Here is a 22,210-nt window from a genome sequence, read left to right on the forward strand (position 1 = left end):
AAGCACCTCGACCAACTAATATGGACACTAAATCTTCAACACGGACACGACTCCATATGAGAGGTTTGCATTCAAAATTCCTACCTTTCCGGCCAGTATTGATAAAGATATCCGAGATATCAAAACGTTAGTGTAGGTACGTACGATAAATTTAGAGCCTTTATTCTGTACTTGAATTTTATATATCACTGATACAGCTTTTACCAAAATATCAGTATGATTAGTAAATACACCTAAACCTAAGCAATGATTATCTAACTCCTACACGAGTACGCATGCTTACCCTCTTGATCGATTGGCTTGGAGTAAGTGATGGTTTTGCGTTCACGTGAATTGATTGGATGTGCAGCGTCCCGCCTTTGATTGGATCAATCGTATGGCATAATACTAAATCTACTTATTCATACCAAGTAATATTAACTAATTGTTTTAATACAAACAAACAAAAACAAGAGCAAAATGAAATCATAAATTTGTGGTGTCCGCACTGGATAGCCAAATTTTAATAATCAAACATACGTTTGTCATATAGTCGTGCCATTCTATGGCTTGATGACATGGTACATCATTGTAAAACAACAGTTTTTTACCCGTAAATACGAAATCAATGTTCGTCATATAGTTGTGCCATTCTATGGCTTGATAACATGGTACATCATTGTAAAACAGTGGATTCTGTGTGTTGCCTCGGTCACGCACCACAATCCGTTTCTTCCTGTCGCCATATCGAACCGCCCGTTGGTATTATCAATGTCACGTAGTGGAAATTCCACGTTGCTCACCAGGGCATATGATTCGGTGGATACAAACCATATCATCGGCTTGAGATGAACAGTCTTCGATAAGAAACATCCCATGGCGATTGTTAATTCATCAGCTGTGATGATAAGAACATGTTTGAGATCTGCGTCGTACGTTACTGCCAGAGGCTTCCAGTCTTTGACTTTGTTCGCCTTGTGCAATTTGAACGCCATCTTCTTTAGCACCCTGCCATCTTCGTGGAATATGATCACCCCCGTTCTCGTAGCAACGATCAGGTCGTTATTTGGACCAAGACAGAAAGAAAAATGGGATCCAAGATTAGACGTTTGCATGACTTTTCGTAGTGAAAGAGATGCCTCATCTGGCTCCAAAGTGTAGATACACCCATTCCCCTCGTCTCCTAGATATAAGTCACCTCTTGAACTGATTGACATCCCACACGGAATCACATCTTGCCTCACATCTCTAAAGCAATATCTGGTATCGAAGGAACACACAAACCCTCCATTTTGATCGAACTTGACAATCGTGTTCACCTTCGTACTCTCTTTGTAGAATACGGCAAATATTTCGTCATGTTGGTTGGTTGCTATGGCGAGGGGTACATTGCTACCCGGGTCTTCTGGCAGGGGGTCACATTGCCATAGGAATTTCCCAGTGGCGTTCATGGCCTTTATCTTTTGGTTTCTTGAATCAGCTACGATAACAAGATCTTCGCTGTTCACTGCGATACTCGTTGGTCCATCCAATTCCTCGTCCGAAACACCTTGATGACCAAATGGCGTCTGAGGAGAGAAGCCAAAGCAACAGGTTAACAGTTTAATTTTCACGGCAAATTTGTGCGGCCGATGACAAGTGACACCGTAAAGCTGCGATATTCACAAACAAAAAGATCGCCTAATAATTTAAGATTATTTTACTGAATAATTGACTTAATAACCAGAGACCAGACAAGCGAGTGCTGAAGATATGTATGGCGCAGCGCGAGGCATTTACTGAAAATTTCGGCCCCATCACCGCTATCCCGGGTGGAATTACAGTCTTATCAGGAAGCTCGGCAAAAGGCCGAAGGGAGAGGTTAGTCGGCCCCTAGACCATAGAATAGTAACCCCTTGCTATGACCAGCAACTGACCCGGTTGGTTGCTTGTGCTGTGAATGGCTAAGGCCCATGGTCTCCTGAAAGCTTCTGTGACGTATATTTACACGCAATATTTGGAGTACAAATCCAAACACATATTCTCTTTTCCTTTATGCTGTAACACGAGGTACTATCATACTATTTAACGACCACTGAATGGATAAGAAAATAGAAAAGGGGAAAAACCCTGCAATAACTCAACTATAGTAGCTATACCGTACCAAGCAGTCAATATTGTTAGGATTTAGTCTCGAAAACATTTATCGAGCGTTTTTTTTTTTGAAATAAATTCAACTCAAAATTGTAAAAGTACGTAAAAAATTCATTACAAATTTAATTTCGAAGAAACTTCTCGGTTTCGAAATGCATAATCTACTGAATCGATCCCGCTAATGTAAAACCTATTGAGTGCTTACCGGCAATTAATGTATGCAAACATGTGAAATCAACTGCGCGAACCAACTTTAAAATGGCTTCTGCTATATAAAATAAATGACAAATCGAGAAAATGCGGCAATTTTCAATCAGATCAATAGGTAACCAATTTAAATGTAAAATCTAATACCATCAAAATCAGTATTCATGGTGATTTTTTTGTTGTTGTTTTGACAAGAAAGCCACAAGGCAACAGCGCTTCAGAAAAAAACTCTTTCCCTTTTGGTGAATGTTTTAAAATAATACAATATGATCAAAAATAGAATAAAAACAACTAAAATACCAAATCACAACCACCTTGGAATTATTCGCAATATAAAAAAAACCCGAATCATTATCGATCCCGTACATCATCATCTTTCATTTACCGGTAGTGAACGTCGGAACGGTCATGATAGAATAAGGCCGTTTTTTAAGTCGTTCATCATTGAATAATAAGAGCGGTATGACAGTTCCATACACTGAGGTCCATCGCATCACTCTTGCTTGCCATGGTTTTTGACTCACCTGATAAATGACACAATACTGATCAATCAAACTGGCTAAGTTGGAGGTACGACTCGTGTGTAATTTATTGAGAAACGGCTCTTTGTCTTGCGGTCTAAAAAGTGGAACCAAGCTTGCTCCAAGAATGAGCAGTTGAGAAACGCATTGGACTGTAACTGGCAGATTGGTAGCGGTCCTTGACTTTTCTGTACGGATAAATTTCTCAAAGATGGGGCTGAACTGTAACTGCTCGATGTGTCCACTAACAACTGTAGCTAACAGTTCCGGGCTTGTAAAATACTGCAAAATGGCTGCATTAACCCTCATCGCAGTGGCAAAGCTGTAGAAGAAAACGTGATTGAAACTCCTGACTTCTGTAGATTGAAATACGGCTGAGGCAATTAAAGAGGAGCATTTGAAAGCTTCCTTTGCCCTGACGAAGGCTGGATTTTCGGGATCTACTTTATCTTTAATCAGGGACAGATATGGAATAACCTTTCTTAGAGCATAACACACGTGTGGTATATGCGTAAAATTTGCCATACTGCTTGCCTTCATCACGTTTTGGATAAAGCTGTTCCACTTATTTCTGCAGTCGTCTTCCATCCAATTTTCATCTAAACTGCTCAAATACTCAGTGAGGATTTCTAGACCTTGTTGAAAGAATGTTAGCGATCGTATCATTTTCCCTTTTAGAAATTCGACTTCTAGTCTTGCAATTTCTCTCCTTCGTTGTTGGCGCCGCAGTAGAAGGCCAGTGAGACAAGTGGCACCTCTTATGATGCATCGAATAGCAAAGCCTATAACCATTTTATATAATGAAACGAGTATTCAGTTCGTGGGTCTTCCGTGGTTGTGGTCGTTGTCGTCTTTGGGCAAGAGAATATGAACTAAGAGAAGGAATCCCCGTGCCCCATCATGTGCACACTTTGATGCTATTTTTAGAATATCATTGATGATGATATTTTTAGCTCGTTACCATGCCCGCGCCATAATCATGCTTCCTTTAATGCCTCGTTTTAGGACACGAAAAGCGACAAAAACACAGGCTTTTGTTTACTGCAAGAGTAGAAGCCGCCTCAGTAGTACCCCCAAGAAATCAACCAATCAGATTCTTCGCTCAAAATATCTCCAATAGGTAGGATTCCTTCTCTTAGTTCATATTCTCTTGCTTTAGGTCTTCAAGAAATGTTCGAAGGTTTAAGTCGAAAGGGTTAGTACCTGCGTCAGAGCGTCCGTCAGAGCTCGGCTCATTTGATCTTGAACTCAAAAGTAAGCCTAGAAACGAGGAAGTCTTAAACGAATTTCACTAATACAACGTTATCTGTTAATGGATTCGGATCCCTATGATTTTTTAAAACGCTCAGGAACGAGCTGAACAAAACAAGAAACAACACGAACTTTCAACTTGAAATCCTTTTGAACTGTAGAGATAATCGTTGCTCAAGTAATTCTCCGCCACAGGTATCCCGCAATGGTAAAATTCAGAATTTTTCGAATTCGTTAAATACGTATACATATTCTGTGTTCCTTGATTACAGACTCATGTACTCAGAGCTAGCCTTATGTCAGTACCAAAACATTCACAAATACCAATGGTAAAGTAAAGCCGAATGCACAACTTCAACTATATACTAACACTTAGAAATTGCGAGGAGCTTTGCACTGAAACACATCAATATCTTATACAGAATTAAATTGAGGCTACCCTGAGCAACAGAGAACTCAAAACTCGAGTAAATAGCCATTCCGTGGTTGAGGAAAAGACTGGTTTGAGTTGGCACTGCAGTGCATTGTGGGGCTGTTTTAGGTGATGTCATAGACGCCATCTTGGAAATATGTCCTCTAAAACAGCCCCACAATGCACTGCAATGCAAACACGACCCAGTTTTTCTTCAACCTCGGAATAGCTATAATTGCTTCTGTTGATGCTATGAGCGCGATTGAACACGAAGCTTGGGCCTCCTTTGATCTTACGTACCTGACTAATGAGACAATACTTTGATACCAAGCAGAACAAACCGGATGCTTGACAGGCTCGAAGATCTTCGTTGAACTGCACTCGGGCTTCCGGTTTGAGAATTAGAGTCAGACTTACTGCCAGGGCTAACAGTCCATCAATACACTTCATCAGTGATAATTTAGAAAAACGTTTGGCCACTTTTCCGACCCAGCTACGACTGTACAATTGTAACTGCTCAATGTGCCCACTAACAACTGCAGTTAGCAACTCCGGGCTGGTAAAGTACCTCATAATGGCGGCATTAACCCTCATAGCAGTGGCAAAGCTGTAGAAGGAAACGTGATCAAAGCTAGTGACGTCTGTAAATTGAAATACGGCGGAGGCAAAAAGAGACGAGCATTGGAAAGCTTCCTTTGCCCTGACGAAGGCTGGATTTCCGGGATCTACTTTGTCTTTGATCAGGGACAGATATGGAATAACCTCTCTTAGAGCATAACACACGTGTGGTATCTGTGTAAAGTTTGCCATACTGGATGCTTTGATGACCTCTTTAATCAAACCTCTCCATTCGCTGTGCCCACGATTCATACTTGGCGCGTTGTCGTTCAACTCCAGATATTCAGTGAGGAGCTCGAGGCCTTGCTGGAAACATGTCACCGACTGAACTAAATTCGTAATCACACATTCTCTTTGCCATGTTTTTAATTTTTTGTTTTCTTGGTGTTTGCGAACTGCTAAACTCACTCCACCAACGGCTCCCTTTACCAGGAGCTGAATAAGTAAATCCCAATGCATTTTACTGAGAGAACTTGTGTCGCTTGGTAGAAAAACACAGTTCTTTAATATTAGAATTATGAATTGGAGTCAGTCATGGGTCAGTCACAAGATCTTTCGGATAATCAGCTCCAAGTAAGTGTCATTATTATACATTTTACTAAGTACCTCAATTCTGATTGGTCGAGTAGCGAAACTCTTAACTTATCGCCTACATTTACTCTTTCACAAGAAGAATTTTTGATGGGAGAATTTAGTATTAGCAACTCCCACTCAGAAATTTCAAAAAACTATAATTTTGTGAATTGTAACGTCACTTTCAATAGCTAGAGCTAAAGTTGTTTTTTCCTTAGCTTCCTTTTTACGAGAATGTCATTTCTTGTTTACTTCTGATACTTTAATAAGATTTTTAAGGCCATTCACTTTGGCATCTGAATTATTATAGGTTTCATTCACTCCGGCGACATTTTTGTTGTTGTTGTCGTATCCTTTAGGCTTACATAACTTATAAATTTCTCAGTTTACATAACGTTTTTATTCAGAATTTGTATTTATCTTCAGTATTATGTACAAAAACAATTATTTAAGAAATCTTTATTAACTTATTTTCATATATTTTGTGAAGAATTATTGAAATATTTTCAAATAAAAATTTTGCGTTTTTCACGCGACATCATGGCGTTCATATTTCATGTCTCTATAATTTAATGTTTATGTTAATGTTTTTCCAGTATACAAAATGTATAATAAAGCAATTATTGAATTCGGTTATCGCATGATATCGTAAATTATCAAAACCTCGGCTGTGTTATCTGCCTCAGCCTTCGGCTTCGGCCGATAACACAGACTCGGTCTTGATAATTTACGATATCATGCTCAACCTCATCCAATAATTGCTTATTATCCTCTTCGTTTTCGTTCTAGTAGTCAACAGAATAGCAATAAAAAATCAACTTAGACTAAACAAAAAGGTAAAAGTCGGTGAATAGGACTAGAATGAATGGATTATTATTATTATTACTATTATTATTATTATTATTATTATTATTATTATTATTACTATTATTATTATTATTATTATTATTACAAAAAAAACGAAAACCGAAAATGAAAAACGCTATTTATAGGAAATAGCTATGGACACTGCAAAATCCAGGCTCACTGCAAAAAATAATTTAACAAAAAAGCCTACTAAACAAAAGCCATCTGGTCACGTGATTGTCTTGGGTGATTGTCTTGGGTAATCAAAAAAAGTGAATATTATCTTAGCCTTATGATAATACGTGTAGCCGATCTAGAGCGAGATAAATCTCTTGTTATCATTTTCCCATCGTAAGATAACCAGAATTGCCAGATTTCCGGTTAATGTGTTTGATCTTATCGAGGTTAGACACGTGATTGCTCAACGCCCTAAAGGTCTTGAAAGCTTCCCGTAGCGATAAATATTTATGAGTATTTCTGGAATTTGTCCGGTCAAACCGGTCGAGGAGCAAGCCGATCATCAACGACAGGGAGGGAGGGGAGGGAAGGGAGAAGTTCGTATCCTCTTTAGAAGGAGGATGAGCGCCTGTCAGATGGAAAAAAAGAAGAGAATGTCACCACTCAAGCTGGGCTTACGGCTTGGTATCGAGATTCACTAAATAGTTTCTTATATTTTTGAGACGACAACATTTTGTGGTATTGTCGTTTCAAAAGTAGGGCTTTCTGATTGTCTAACGCGCGACGAAAAGGAAAGGCTTGAGCGCGCGCGCGTCAAATTTTTATGCTTGCTGCTTGCGCCATAGCGCGCGCTCTTAAGGAGAATTTTGCTTTTAATCAACGAAAATCTGTCAGCTTTTTTCCTTTTTGTGTGTGTGTTAAATTCTTTATAATCGCGATGGAAGAAACTCCGCGACTCCGCCCAATACCGAATATATTTTCTCCCAACTAGTCGTCAATATTTCGTGGTATTGTCGTCTCAAAATCGTAATTAGTTTATAGTATTCATGAAGACGCACGAGGCAACAGCCGTGACGGAAGGATTGGAAAGAAAAAAGGGACCCCTTGTTTTCCCATCCGCCTGCTTCCCCCCTCCCCCCCCCCCCCCCCCACACACACACCCCTGAGGAAAAAAATGCCGATAAATGCAGCATTTCTTTCTCTTCTCTAATTATACGGAGAATCTCATACTTGATCATACATTCCTCCAACATTTTTCCCTTCCTCGGCCTCTCCTCCCAGTCTCCTCCCTACTTCAAAACTATAGCTTGCTAAAAGTTACTATTTCCTTTTTTTTTACGTTCCCTATAGTCTCGATTCATAACGATTCAGTACTGGTACTGCCTACATACTGAGACCGTTAACCGTGCGATACTAAGTATACATCAGTTGTGTTTAAATAATTTCTTCTAGTTCTTTCTTTGGGGTTTCCGGTTTCCTCCTCCGCCAAAATCAACAGGTCCAAATTCCCTGTAATCGAGTAGAAATAAAACCTCCCCCCTAGAAATGACACTGCGGCCAAGTCCCTATTTATATATTTTTTGACAGATTTGACACGACAATACACTGAATGCTTCTGAAATTAAAAGTGTTATACCTTGATCCTTACGTTCAGGATGTGAGGGGCCTTTCCTGTTTCGTGGGAGTGTTGTGATATTTTAAAAACTCTCACACGGAAAAAAACCCTATTAACGTGTGGAAACAAGCCAACATATTTTAATTGTCTCTATGTCCAAGAAACAAAAAAACCTACAACAAAAAAAGATTTTTTTTTTGTCACTCTAACTGATGATTTGTTTAGAGAAGAAAAGTTTGTTAAAATTTCAGTTTCGACACTAATTCCCAAATTTGGACAGTTTATATTTAAACTCTCCTCAGGGGGTACAACAAGCCGCATGACTAAGGGATGGCCCATTAGATAATTCATGTGGGGTTGGGGGGAGGGGGGGGTTTGCAGGAATTTTGGTTGCATGATATAACTATTTTTTGGGCTCAAACTTTGTACGTTAAGTTTTTGCGTACAGTTAGATATTTTTCTAGCAGAAGAGGTTGCACGATTTTTTTTTTTTTTTTTTTTTTTTTTTTAGGTTTAAGTGCTTGCTCGATATTTTTGGGGGGATTTATGCAACCCCCCCCCCCCCTCCCCATCAACTATCTAATGGTCCGTCCCTAAGGGTGATCGGGTGTGGAAGCTGAGCGCAGGTCAAGATAATTCTACTCCTTCTGAGTGTTCGTGGAAATGAGCCAAATTAGTATCAAGTTGGGGTTTTAAATCTAATGAATTACATCTAGAATTCCTAACTTTTCTTAATTTAACTTTTCCATATTGGATTAAACAAAAGAATTGGATAATTTTTTCCACGTTTTTTAATTCTAAATTTGACTCAAGAATATGTGGAATTTGTGTGAGTCATGGCTCAACCTCGCGAGGTTTCGTTTTCGGTTTCCTTATGTCAATCATTATGTTATAGCTGATAAATTTATACTCCATACTCATATGGGAGATCAGAAACCAGTTCGCCTGTAAACTATACACCATCTTCTTGAGTTATTTACCATATTTTTCCCAATGTTAATGTCAAGGTTGATCAAAATCTATATTAGAGATAACCTATTCCCCCCGAAACAAATCTCTTATCGACTATCATGATTCGGCTTACCCCTTCCCCCTTGGGGAGGTGTGTTTGCATACACCACCGGATAGCCTAGATAGAGCATAATGTTTTTATAATAACAATTGACGAGGCTAATGACGCATTTGAGCAAGACAGTGGACACTATTACATGTAGCATCAAGGGAAAACACCATTGTTGTGCTTTACGAAACCTAGATTACATATCTGTAGACCATTTTCAAGCCAACTTAAAGACTTCAACTTGAAACAACTGCTGAAAACGTTGTGAATTTTACTTTCGTTGTTAGCTACGTGACTCACAGCTCCAAGGTGAAAATGAAGGTCTTTTTATCGACGATTGTAGCACTATTAATCCTGGCTTGCATCTCTGATGCTCGCATAAAAGGTACGAAAAATCTCTTTGATTTGACATCTTTTTTTATCTGGGTTTATAAGTAGTTTTTTTTTTTTTTTTTTTTTTTTTTTGTAACATTCGTTTTGGGTCGTGAAATGAAGAGTCGCTTATTTGGCATGTAATTAGAATGATCAAGTATTTGATGAACCGAATAAGAATCATTTATAGTTTTTTATTCATACACAAACAGAATCCTCAGAATTTTTACAATGAAACGTAGTCGTAAACTTCTGAAGGAAATCGTGTGAGCTGCTTTTGATAGAGTATAGCTTAATGATGGTCTACTTTACAGAACATTCTCTTATAATGTTTAGTGACCTTTGGAATATTATTCAATTGTTCATTTACGGTAATCAAACCATCTCGTATGATTCATAATCAGTCATAACATTCCAGCGTGCTCGAAATTGAAAACAGATTATTTTAAATTAGTTTCGATAATTATTTGACATCGAAAGTGCGACTACACTCGAATGGGTTTCTAATATTATAAACGCGCTTAAAATAGCTCAGTTTTCGCTGTTGTATCACAGGGTGTAATAAAATGTGTTTTGCTTCACAGATTCGAAGAGACAAAGCATTTTGGCGACAAAAATAAAGATTCTCAAGGCATCTCTTCCGGTGATTGCAGAGCTTTCTCCTAATGGTACTGCATCGACCACAACCCCTCAAGCTATTCCTACAGTAGACGTTAACTTTATTAAAACTGCTGCTCCAACCAAACGCATTCTACGGACCCCTAACTTGACATATGTCGAGCGCAAGTGTTGTAAGCTGGGATTTCGAGGCGGGAAAAAGGGTTTCAGCTGTGACTGGGATCGCTACACTGCTTTCCGTTACACCAACATGGAACATCGGATGAAGATGAAATTCTTCGGTCGAAAGCCCTCCAAGAGAACCCAGCGTTTTGTCAAGCATGTCGTGAATTTCTGTGTTAAAACTGGCTTGAAACGTCTGTTCCAAAAGTGCTGCAGAAGTGCATAAGCGATTCACGACGCTCGCCCGTGCGACACTTGTTTGACGCATATCGACTTCTATACATATGTACAAATCTAGTGCTCTTGAACACCAGCTACAAAATTATAACATTAAATCCTTTATTGGTTAAACTTTCTTTGTCAACAAGCTCTGAAGTCAGAGATAAATGTTAATTTACAAACAGCGTAATCTGGTAAATATTGTATATATAATGACATTTTACAAAGTAAAGTAGGATCAGAAAATTGGTCTTGTCAAGCCACTGAACCCTGACAAATCCAATTTTAGAAAGGTTTCTTCGGTATTAATTCAACCTTAAAAGTTTATAACGATTTATTATGAATTTCTTATACTCCTTTAAAAAACTTCTATGCATATTTTCCGTATATCTTAATTCATTTGTTTGAAGATTGATCTAAAAACATAATACAGTATTCAAGCAACTTGTTTTGATGTGGTACGCCAACCGGAAGTCGCAAGAGTGCTTTTGTAAATAGTGTATATAGACGGCAGATTATACTACCAAAATTACTATCATTCTTTTTCAAGTTTTTATCTCCTACTTATTTGACTGCTGCTATCTTATCATAGAGTAAAGGTTTTATACACATTTAGTAGTATTTACAGGCGTTTGTTTTAGGTTATAACAATGTAACTTGATCTTCAATAAATATTTTGTCTTTATTACATACTTTTTACATTGTGATTTTGACGTAAAAATTCGATTGACAAGAAAGTTAATCACGCCTTCTTTTCCTTCACCAAAACAACAGCGTTTATTTTAGTGAGATTAATAAAACTCATGGTTAAAACAAAGACTTAAACCGAAATTTGATTAGTTTTTTTTTCTACGGGAACAGAAGAGTCTTTGTTATTCCGTGATACATGAGTGAACTAGATAACTGACCCACTTCCATTGCACTTAGCTGTCTGCTATTGTCTTGTCTCACAATAAACAAAGCCAAAATGCAAATGAACGTGAGATCCTTTGTGTTGATTGCTAAGTAAACTACAATGTAATGGATTTACTTTAAGGGGTGTAACTTGATAGACAATGTGCTGTGGTAACCAGTCAAGACTTTTCGTTTTTTCGTGATGTGAACCTCGAAAGATTATGGTTATACGTTAAACACCACTGCACACATAACTCTTTTACATTTGCAATCTTTGTCTGTCGTTTCTTTTCTTCAATAAGTTTAAGAGTCGGATTTTCCGTATATTGTAATCTAAAATTGTTACTATTTGTGTGCAAAATATAATCTGAAGTCTAAGTCTAAATTCTAAATCACAAATATATATGAAACAAAGGAAATTTCTAGACAAAACAAGCTGATACTGGTTGTCTTATTTCTTTTTGCGGCAGTTACGCCATAGTTAATATATGGTTACACTTACTACTAGAATTTTCGATTTTTGCGCGCGCGTCCAGTTGTGTTCTATTCTTAGTAGGCAATTCTTGAAGGCCGCTAAACTTAATCCCGTGATATGCCTACATTTGTGACTTTGCCAATTATTTGTGTAGACTGCGTGAAGTCCGCCTTGGTCCTGGTTAAGTAAGGTTAAAAGTGTATTTATAATGTAGCAGAGGGGGGCCGGGGGTCAGGTGAAATCTTTAAATGACAAAAAAATTATTAAGACCCCCCCTTAAAGTCCTCCAAAAAATAACTATCCCCCCCGGGCAATCTCTCGTAGTTTCTTCTAAAAATTTTGCATCTCCCCCAATTCTCTGAAAAAAAAATTCAAACCCCCCCATTTTACTGGTAAAATTTTTTCAGATCCCCCTAAATTTCACCTGCCCCCCCTTCTGCCATACATTATGAACGCAACCTAAATTTAGATTATACACAATAGAGTTTCACACATGTTGGCTATACGAGCGTCAGGTGATCGGTAAAAGGTAATGCCGGAGGAGTGGGGTTTGACCCAGGGGGGAGGGGGTTCGTATTTTGTTAGCCTCTCCTTCACGTGTTTACAACCTTTATATCCCCTACTCCCTCCACAGGGGTTTCACACTAGAGGAGGATCTAGCCTCATCCGCAGGCTACCCCAAATATATCCTGTTGAGATCCCTGTGTTAAATTATTTGGCAGGGACGGCAGGAGTGCCTTTGCGTTTTGTTATTATTGTTTTTTTAATCTGGTTTTTGTGCATCTTTTTTGTGTGCATTATATACCTTTACTACTAATAAAACGAAAACTAAAGTATACTACTAAGGCTGAGCAAAGAGAACTCGAAACTAGAGTATTGAGCTTAATCATCCTTAATTTGGCCTTTGACAAAGGACACCCAAAACTCTTAAAACCACAGAGATCCACGCGTTTGAAGTTATGCCGAACCTAAAAGAATTTAATATATAATAAATAAATAAATGGGATTTAGCAGTGGCATTTCTACAGAGTAGCTAGAATTTAGAAAATAAATACCACTGAAATGTATGACATACACTCTAATTCAGTACGATTGATTTTTTAAATTTCAAAAATAATCTCACTCGCAATGCATTATGATATAATCCTGGATCTCCCTCTGGATTTATACATGTAGCTAGACTAGATTATGGACACCTAAACGCTTTAAATGGTAATACCGCTGATCGCTCGTCCCTATCTCCCATTCCACGTTCGCGGTCATTCCTCATTACCCATCTTTTATTTTACCAACATGCTTCAGTTCATATGCCAATATTGGAGGCCATTTACATATTCCACTGTAGCTTAACGTACAGTGACTGCTGAGCGTTGCATGCAAATATATTCAACCAGTTCAACAGGTATAATAATGGTGGTGCCAGAACGCGAAACTTGGATCGGCAAGTTTGATTTTCTTCTTGCCTTGATTGGTGCCTCGGTCGGACTTGGGAACATTTGGCGCTTCCCATACTTGTGTTATAAGAACGGAGGAGGTAAGGTCTAAAAGTATAGGCTGAAGACTGAGAGACTCCATTACATGTTAGAATAGATTACAATAGATAACGTTTTTAATACTGTCTGAACCAGTTATGTGCGATAGAGTGTTTTATTTGAAATTTTTTTATATGCTAAAAAAACATGTGTAAACGCAGACACAGAGGTAAAGGAATCGAAACATAAACTACTAAAACAAACTCTATTGGTGTACTTAGGCCAGGACAAACGTCGAACTAACCATGAGCTTAATTTATAGTCGAACCTATTACGTTTGAAATAGGCTCATACTTAGTACGACGTTTGCTGTAATTGAGAACGACCCTACTGAATAGGTTCGAGTCCAGCATAAGATCGACAAGCCAAGTCGGACATAACAGAGAGTTTTAGATTGACTTTTTTTCTCCCCGCAAACGGCAAACGTGAGCACGTTTTCATAGTTTTCCTGTATTTTACTTTACCTTTTACAAGGCCTTCTCACCAAGCGCAATTATTCTTTTGTTTTTCTACTACTTGGACTTTTTTGCGATTCTTTTTCAGTAATTTAAAAGAATTTTTTACTGGTCAACTGACGTTTCACGTTTGCCGTGAACGTAAATCTAAAACTCTCTAACGACTCTGGAGCGACTTTGTGGCAAACACGTATTAAACACGTGCGGAACTAAATTGATAAATTATGCAAAATAGTAAATCAATCATGCAAGTCGCATAACTTGCACCAAAGCCGTAAAAACAACCTCTTGAGACTCTTGAGTTTTGTAGTTTTTGTTTTGACCAAAGGAAATATGTTTGCCTGGTTTGTGAGATGTCGACCTGCAATAAATGTGCTGTATTCGAGAGCAACGAAGATGAGCCGGTCTGGACCGAACAAAAGCGTTGCGTATTGTGAATGCTGCGAGAGAGACAAAAAAAAAAAAGAATGAAAAACAGGTTCTCTTATATGCATTAAAAAGAAAAAGACCGGAAAAGACAAACAAATGTCCATGCGTTCCCACGTGCATTTTCATGTCCAATTAAGATTATACAATAACAATGGGTGAGTGAATTAAGATCGACATTGGTTCGACGTTTGCCGCCACATAGGCCCTTAGTCGGCCTTCCACCGAACCTATGTTAAATAGGTCCGGTTCGACGTTAGTTCGACGTTTGCCTGGGCCTTAGAAACCCAGGGCGTAGCCGAGTGCTTCTCTTGCTTATTGATTGCTCTACAGCTCCCAGAGTGTTTATGTCAACATACAGAGACATAAAAAGTCTTTTTATATTGCTTTTATAAAATATCAATGAACGATTTTGCACAGGCGTGTCTTTGTCCTCTTAAAATTTTGAGAAAGCACTTCACCTACGAAAAAAATATTGCACAGCCTCTCTTTCCGGAAACGAAATATAGAGGAAAAACCTCAAAAAAATGCGCGCAGGCGTTGTTACAAAAAATGAATATGGTACAACATAAATTCATGCACCCCCCCCCCCCCCCCCAAAGTTATCTAATGGCCCATCCCTTGGCGTACTACGTTTACTAGTTACATGCTTTCAAAAGAATACAATGTTAAAAGCAGCACGCTCACGAATTGCACGTGCGTAGATAGCATTCGTATGTAAGTAGCTTAGATCAGCCCAGAGGTTGCTTCAGGGTTTGATCTGTGAGTTAGCCATACCCTGACTTAGATCAGCCAAGAGGTTGTTCCAGGGCTCCAGTATAACTAATTTACGTTTTGTGTGTTCCTTGTTATATCTCTAGGATGTTTCCTTATACCTTACCTAGTGTGTGTGATAGCTGCTGGTGTTCCATTACTGGTCATGGAGATCAGTTTGGGGCAGTTGATGAGTCAGGGGGGAGTCAACGCATGGGCGATTTGCCCAATATTGCAAGGTTATTATAAAAACGATAAAATAATATAATTTCCTAGGATATGCACATGTATATTATAACCGTTAGTGGAAAACACGTTAAAAATGACAATTCTTCTATTCAATTTACAAATTTCTTAATGAATTTTCCCCCAGTTTTGGCAATCCATTGTTGCTCGCAGCAAAAACTCGAGGGGTCATAATAGCGTCCCCTGAATTCATGTAATGCATCCTGAGGCATGACATCTTGTTACGGCCCCACGCAATGCATTCTGGGTCATGACACCGTGCCCTGACATCACGCAATACATTCTGGGTATTGTAACCTGTTGATAGGTTTTTTCTTCATCAGGCATAGGATATGCGTCTAATTTGATCAACTTTTACTTGATCATCTATTACGCGATAATATTGGCCTGGGCGATCCTTTTCATGTTTTATTCCTTCACCGACAAACTTCCCTGGTCTCACTGCGATAATGACTGGAATACCGCTGCGTGTTACCTCGGCAAGAAAATGATTCCAGTGAATGAAAGTCTGAATGGAACAGTCAACTACACCGTTAGATACGTGGAAGACAACAACACCAAGTCTCCTGCTATTGAGTTTTGGGAGTAAGTAACGAAGTAGAAAATAGTCTTTTTTATGAAATAGAGTTATATTTCAAACATACACCTTGATACAACATATAGATCCATACACCTCATGCGTGGAAAATAAAAATGGATTGCTTGAGCAGGGACGGCGGAGCAGTTTTTTGATTGGGGGAGGGGCTCAATAGTGACATTGTATGACAAGGTGGGGGGCTGAGTTTAGTGAAAATGTATTAAAATTTCACAAAAAGTGAAACGGTTCCGCCGTTCCTGTTGAGGTCTTCTTCCTGCAGGGCGTAGTGACACGTTCAAAAAACATTTTAATTGTAACGTCCTTTTTCACGAGGGTAGCCTTTAATAGCCAGTGGCTAACAAACCTGTGGCCCTCATTCCATGATCGAATTTGTTCGTTGATTGTCATTTTTGAACAGAAACCAGGTGCTCGATGTCTCTGAAGGGCTTGGAGAAGTCGGCAAGATTAATTGGCAGATGGCTTTGTGTTTGTTGCTTGCCTGGGTGATTTTGTATTTCTGTGTGTGGAAAGGAGTAAGATCAACTGGAAGGGTATGGCGATATGTCGTTAGTTCGTGCTAGATAATTAGCAAAAATCAAACAACCAATCGGTTAACTTACCTAACCAAGCAATCAACCACCCAACCACCCAATCACCCAGCCAATCGCCCAGCCAATCACCCAGCCAACCAACCACCCAACCACCCAATCACCTAACCACCCAACCACCCAATCACCCAACCACAACTAACAACCACCCAACCACCCACCCAACCAACCAACCAACCACCCAACCAACCAACCACAACTAACAACCACCCAACCAACCAACCAACCACCCAATCACCCAACCACCCAACCACAACTAACAACCACCCAACCAACCACCCAATCACCCAACCACAACTAACAACCACTCAAATCATACAAACAATTAACAACTGCAAACCCACCTATCGACAATTCTTCTTTGCATCCTGTTTATTTTTTTGTTTTGTTATTGTAACTTTATCAGGTGGTTTACTTCACCGCCACATTCCCGTACTTATTTATAACCATCCTTCTCATCCGTGCTGTTACTCTACCCGGAGCTGTGACTGGTATAAAGTACTATCTTGTCCCTGATTGGTCAAAATTATTGCAAGGCCAGGTATGTAAATATTTCTAAGTAAGATGAAGAAAATGTCCGAGTATTGTAAAGTAAATGAAAATATAGTAAAGTAAGGCGAAGTATAGCAAAATATGACCATGAAAAAAGCCAGAATGGCAAAGAAAACCTTGTAGCACTTCGGAATGCAACTCAATCTGGGGAACAAAGCAATAGCTTCCAATTCTCAGGAGATTGGAATTCTTTTGTTTTGTCCCCAAGATCGAGCTGCTTTGACGTCACATGCAAGGTAGGTATGACAAAGGTATTACAACATATAAATATTATGGCAAATTATTGTTATGACGAAGGTAACGCAAGAAATAATGCCTTTCATGAGTATTTCATTTGATTTTGATTGAAGGTGTGGCTAGACGCAGCAACACAAGTATTTTACTCCTATACAATCGGCATGGGAGTGTTGATCGCTCTTGGAAGCTACAACAACTTCAAAAATAATTGCTACAGGTACTTAAATTCCCCTTCGAGACTGGTATGGCATCGTTAACTACAACCACCATAATCCCTTGTACACTTTCTTTTGTTCAGTTAATTAGCACCAATTGTCTTACTATTCTCATGAGGGAATACAAATTTAAAAAAGGAAGAAAATTTGCGAAGCATTTTGGTAGTGGGAGTAAAAAGACGCCATTATCATAGCAATGGTCTCTTGAAACCCCCATCCCCCTCATGAAATCATGGGGACTAAGTTTAAAATATATTCTCTCGATGAAACTCCTGATGCTAAGCGGCCATACAAGATCTTCTTAATTCCTAATAACCCACTTTTCATATTTTTGGTTTCGCTCTAGTTTTTGATGGCAGACTCAGACTCATTTGAAAACTGACAGGTTTAATAAACTAGTTTAAGCCTGTATTAAAGAACCTTTCTTTCTTAAATGACAAACAATTGATCATAGTCGGGATCGCGATGATAGGAAAATTTACATTTACAATTTAAAAAGTCCCGTTATGGAAGTTTGTGCAAATTTTGCGAACGCATTCTCTTTTTTAATCACGCAAATCTTATCCTTTTTTTTTCTCAGGGATTGTATCATCTTCGCATGTGTTAACAGCGGAACTAGTTTCTATGCCGGGTTTGTCATCTTTTCCGTTCTTGGTTTTATGGCTGAGAAACAAGGAGTTGGTATTGGAGATGTTGCCGAATCAGGTTAATTATCAGCCAATCAGAATCGAGGAAACTGAAACTGAGGTGTCACATTTCCTCTTGAAATCGGGGATTTAAACAGCAAGTCAAACAAATGAAAAAGGAAAAAAAAACGTCGCTAATACGGCTTTTGATAACATTGACACACTATTTATTTCTTTATTTCTTTATTTCTTTATTTCTTTATTTCTTTCTTTCTTTCTTTCTTTCTTTCTTTCTTTCTTTCTTTCTTTATTTGTTTGTTTGTTTGTTTGTTTGTTTATTTATTTATTTGTTTATTTACATAACTTTATCCATGACAATTATCTAAGTTCCTTAGCTATCATGGAAGAAGTAAGCACAACAGAGCTTGGCTCCAAATTAAGTGCACCCCACAAAAATTTAAATTATAATAACAACAACAAAATACGAATAATGATAAACTCTAAGTGAAAAAATCGAGTGAAGATTTACCAATTATACAAGAATAATACATGAATTTTATATTTTTATTCTAATGGAGAACGTCTTATTTTTCGCTGATCAATTTTTGCAGGTTTCATGACACGTCACTTTTTCCGATCAGCTGCTAGTTCAGGCATCATGAGACCAATAATTTGGGAAATGTTCACGTGATCTAAGAGTGCATTTAAATATTTCACAGGTCCAGGCCTTGCATTCATTGCATACCCAACAGCTGTTGCTGAGATGCCCATCGCTCCTCTTTGGTCTGTTCTCTTCTTCTTCATGGTTCTTCTTCTAGGAATCGATAGCGAGGTATCTTTTATTTTATTGCTTGCTTGCTTGCTTGCTTGCTTGCTTGCTTGCTTGCTTGCTTGCTTGCTTGCTTGCTTGCTTGCTTGCTTGCTTGCTTGCTTGCTTGCTTGCTTGCTTGCTTCCTCCCTTCCTTGCTTCCTCCCTTCCTTCCTTCCTTCCTTCCTTCCTTCCTTCCTTCCTTCCTGTTTCCTGTTTTTTTTTATACCGACATATTTGCATATTAATGCTGCCTTCCAACATGGTTGCTACAAAGATCTTCTATTGTGTAGTAACTTACTTGTTTCTTTTACAGTTTGTTGCTGTAGAAGGCTTTGTCACAGCGGTGTCGGATATGTTCCCACGATTCCTTCGTGGCGGATATCGCAAGGAATTGTTCATATTTGGATTCTGTATCGTGTGGTATCTTCTGGGATTGACAATGGTTACCCAGGTACATTGACTTTTATTTTCTAGTAAGCATGCACTGCTTGAACTTCGCGAGTAGAGTGACGACAAACCTCGTGAAGAAGAAAAATATATATAAAAAATTAGTCAGTGGTCTATCATAAATACTGCGTTTTGATTGGATGAGGTACTATTAAGTTATAGCCTACTAGTAGCAAAGTAGCCAGGGGGGGCCAAGGGGGCCAGGGTCCTCCTTCGTGGCAACAAAATGGCTGGTTTTTAGATTTCATACGGTAATTTAAAAAAATGAAAATGTAATGCCGGTTTTATTTTTGGTTCGAGCGTTTCGACGGCGTAATTGGCGGATTAAAATGTTTTTAAATTGTGACCCCCCCCCCCCCCCCCCTTCCTTCCTTCTGAAAATCCTGACTACTATTGAAAGACAGCTAAACGCTCATTTGCACAAAAGAAACAAAAGAAACGAAACGTTACAGTACCAAGTTGACGAAATTGACGGGTAATTAGGTGGCTGTAGGTTGCACATAAATTGCTTTTTTTAAATCTAGTGATGGTTCAAAGCCTCTATCTTATCGTAAAAGATCTTGAAATTCATATATCAAATTCCACCATGACAATTTCTTTCAGGGGGGCATTTATGTGCTGCAGCTGTTTGATTCCTATGCGGTCAGCGGAACTGCTATTCTTTGGGTGGCTTTGTTCCAGTGTATTGCCATTGGTTGGATATACGGTAAGAATGATTGATAATAGACTTCCTTATGGACCGTTCATTTTTTCATCGTAGCGGGGGAGAAGGGGACGGGGGAAAGAGGGGTGGTGGGTTCGGGGGTCAACCTTTATCAAATTACTCTTACTTCATTCATTCCATTCAGGTGCTGAACGGTTTTATGAGAACATGGAACGAATGATTGGCTTTCGTATCAATCCATGGCTGAAAGTCTGCTGGATTTTTATCACACCTGCTTTCTCACTGGTCAGTGTCAAGGTTCTGTTTTTCTAATTAGTCTAAAATGTATACGTTCTGACCTTTAACCACGCAGGGTCATAGATCTATTGACAGGGTTTGTCAGCGTCATCCAAGTTCATCCGGGTTTAATTATTAAGGTCAAAAATAGTTCTAAAGGTGGTGGGCTGGTGGGCTGGTGGGCTGGTGGGCTGGTGGGCTGGTGGGCTGGTGGGCTAGTGGGCATGGTTGCCTCCAATGATACTGATATCAGTTCAAATCCTATTTTATACCAAATCTATCGCAGGGTATCTTCATCTTCACCATCGTGACGTACAAGCCTTTAGTTTACAACAAGGTGTACAGTTATCCCACATGGGGTGAAGCAATCGGTTGGTGTATGGCCTTCTCGTCCATTTCCTGTGTACCAATCTGCGCCGTTATTAAAATCATGAAGGAAAAAGGAAACATTCTTGATGTGAGTAGCCACAACAAGTCGTATCAACTGGAAATTTGGAGTTAAAATGTAAGGTTTAGAGAGATTGGGAATTGAACCAACAATAAGGAGACTGAGAATGAGTGGGATTGTTCAGGAAGACTGGGAATAAGAGGGGGGAAAGAATGATAAGAAAAATGGGAAGACAAAATGAAGAATGGGTGAGATTCAGAATGGAGGCAAGATGGGTATGCTAATGGTATAAATCAATAATTTGTATTAATTTTCATCAAAAAATCACCATTTCTTGTCTCTTTTAGCGTATCCGCACCCTGATGATGCCTGTTCTTCCACCAGAACGTGGCTTGACTAAAGAAGATGAGGAATGTCCTTTAAAGACAACCCAAGAAAACGATACTAAATTGTAATCTAAAAAAATATCAAAGAAAAAAAATCCAAATTGACTACAACCATAAGTTGAAGTCCATCCTGCTTTTACATATTTTAGCTAAAAAGATAAAAATAACAATAAATAAAAATTACACTTTCCCCCTTCACAATTCGTTAAAATTTATATTGAAAAGGTGTGAAAATGAGAATTCCAAAGCTTTGAACCAGTCACCGAAAATGTGCGCACTCCTTCGGTTCCTCTTTTGAAAAGCGAACAAATTCTGTTTAATTAAGCCCCCATGCCTCAATATTATTCCTGCTATTCTTCGATTGCACGTTGCGTCATCGCGGCCATGGTACCATTTAACAAAGATTTCTCATTAGCATCCATTTTTAACGACACCACAATGGTCGCCATGTTTTTGTCTTTTAACTCTCTTGGGAATGCTTGCAACCGGCCATCAGTAGCATTTGTCAAGCGTTTTTTGTTCCCGTGTCCATACTAAAACGATCAAAAACGCAGATACCCCGTTCGGAAATAATGCATTATCATCATCTGCGCATTAGCTTGAACTTTTATTTTATATACACATATCAAAAAGAAAAATATAAAAATTACAAAAATATTTATAAGAGTGGGAAAGGAATATGATTTAAAAAAGGGAAACTTGTGTGTTTTTGTCGCAATAGTGAAAAAAGTTCGAGTCAACACCCACATGCGAAGATCTAACCCACCTCCACCGTTTTAAGCCTTTTTAGACTTATACAATAGAGCGTTCAGTGGCGTCACAGCGACCATTATTGGATACCAAAACAATACACTTTCTATCTTCCGGGAATTGAACTCTATTTTTATGCAAATACTATGCAGAAAGTTTCTGGCTGCCTTCTCACGTGAGTGAGAACGCTCTATAGGCCTCCGCCTTTATTAATGCTTAACACTCTGAAGAGCATTTTCAAATGTTTTGGTTTTTAATTAATTAGCGTAGCTTGTACTACGTGAGATAACGATTCCCGTGAAAACAATTCTTTGCAACTACACCGACTTGCATAAAAAAGTTACCATA

General features: G+C 38.7%; 3 protein-coding genes across 4 annotated transcripts; 2 read left to right on the plus strand and 1 right to left on the minus strand.

The window, feature by feature from the left end:
* Positions 1 to 141: 141 nt before the first annotated feature.
* On the minus strand, positions 142 to 5,699 carry LOC116288777 (uncharacterized). Of its 2 annotated transcripts, none has more exons than XM_031695607.2 (2): positions 4,804 to 5,699; positions 142 to 1,547 (listed from the first exon to the last, which is right to left on the minus strand). In XM_031695607.2, the coding sequence occupies exons 1-2, from the start codon at positions 5,578 to 5,580 to the stop codon at positions 633 to 635; spliced, it is 1,692 nt and encodes a 563-aa protein (XP_031551467.2). In that variant the 5' UTR covers positions 5,581 to 5,699; the 3' UTR covers positions 142 to 632. The 2 variants fall into 2 exon arrangements, with proteins under 2 accessions (XP_031551467.2, XP_031551466.2); XM_031695606.2 differs by lacking the exon at positions 4,804 to 5,699 and adding an exon at positions 2,844 to 3,966.
* Positions 5,700 to 9,246: 3,547 nt separating this feature from the next.
* Positions 9,247 to 11,522, plus strand: LOC116288774 (uncharacterized). Its single transcript, XM_031695600.2, has 2 exons — positions 9,247 to 9,558; positions 10,130 to 11,522. Exons 1-2 carry the CDS (start codon positions 9,489 to 9,491, stop codon positions 10,549 to 10,551), a joined length of 492 nt encoding a protein of 163 aa, XP_031551460.2. The 5' UTR covers positions 9,247 to 9,488; the 3' UTR covers positions 10,552 to 11,522.
* A 1,748-nt stretch (positions 11,523 to 13,270) lies between these two features.
* LOC116288815 (sodium- and chloride-dependent creatine transporter 1) lies at positions 13,271 to 21,313 on the plus strand. Its single transcript, XM_089033144.1, has 13 exons — positions 13,271 to 13,447; positions 15,187 to 15,318; positions 15,649 to 15,910; positions 16,321 to 16,453; positions 16,917 to 17,051; positions 17,413 to 17,516; positions 18,095 to 18,219; positions 18,860 to 18,972; positions 19,265 to 19,402; positions 20,002 to 20,104; positions 20,247 to 20,347; positions 20,625 to 20,795; positions 21,074 to 21,313. The coding sequence occupies exons 1-13, from the start codon at positions 13,288 to 13,290 to the stop codon at positions 21,179 to 21,181; spliced, it is 1,785 nt and encodes a 594-aa protein (XP_088889270.1). The 5' UTR covers positions 13,271 to 13,287; the 3' UTR covers positions 21,182 to 21,313.
* Positions 21,314 to 22,210: the final 897 nt, after the last annotated feature.

This window comes from Actinia tenebrosa, unplaced genomic scaffold (genome assembly GCF_029948245.1).
Source record: "Actinia tenebrosa isolate PJP-AT-01 unplaced genomic scaffold, QUT_ActTen_1.0 PGA_scaffold1__47_contigs__length_23844297, whole genome shotgun sequence".
Lineage (NCBI taxonomy): Eukaryota > Metazoa > Cnidaria > Anthozoa > Actiniaria > Actiniidae > Actinia > Actinia tenebrosa.

Coding starts and splice junctions, on each gene's coding strand:
- LOC116288777 (XM_031695606.2), bottom strand. CDS start 3,632: ATGGTTATAGGCTTTGCTATTCGATGCATCATAAGAGGTGCCACTTGT. Junction 1,548..2,843: donor AGTATTGTGTCATTTATCAG/GTGAGTCAAAAA, acceptor TTCTCTCCTCAG/ACGCCATTTGGTCATCAAGG.
- LOC116288815 (XM_089033144.1), top strand. CDS start 13,288: ATGCAAATATATTCAACCAGTTCAACAGGTATAATAATGGTGGTGCCA. Junction 15,911..16,320: donor CCTGCTATTGAGTTTTGGGA/GTAAGTAACGAA, acceptor ATTTTTGAACAG/AAACCAGGTGCTCGATGTCT. Junction 17,052..17,412: donor CAAAATTATTGCAAGGCCAG/GTATGTAAATAT, acceptor TTTTGATTGAAG/GTGTGGCTAGACGCAGCAAC.
- LOC116288774 (XM_031695600.2), top strand. CDS start 9,489: ATGAAGGTCTTTTTATCGACGATTGTAGCACTATTAATCCTGGCTTGC. Junction 9,559..10,129: donor CTCTGATGCTCGCATAAAAG/GTACGAAAAATC, acceptor TTTGCTTCACAG/ATTCGAAGAGACAAAGCATT.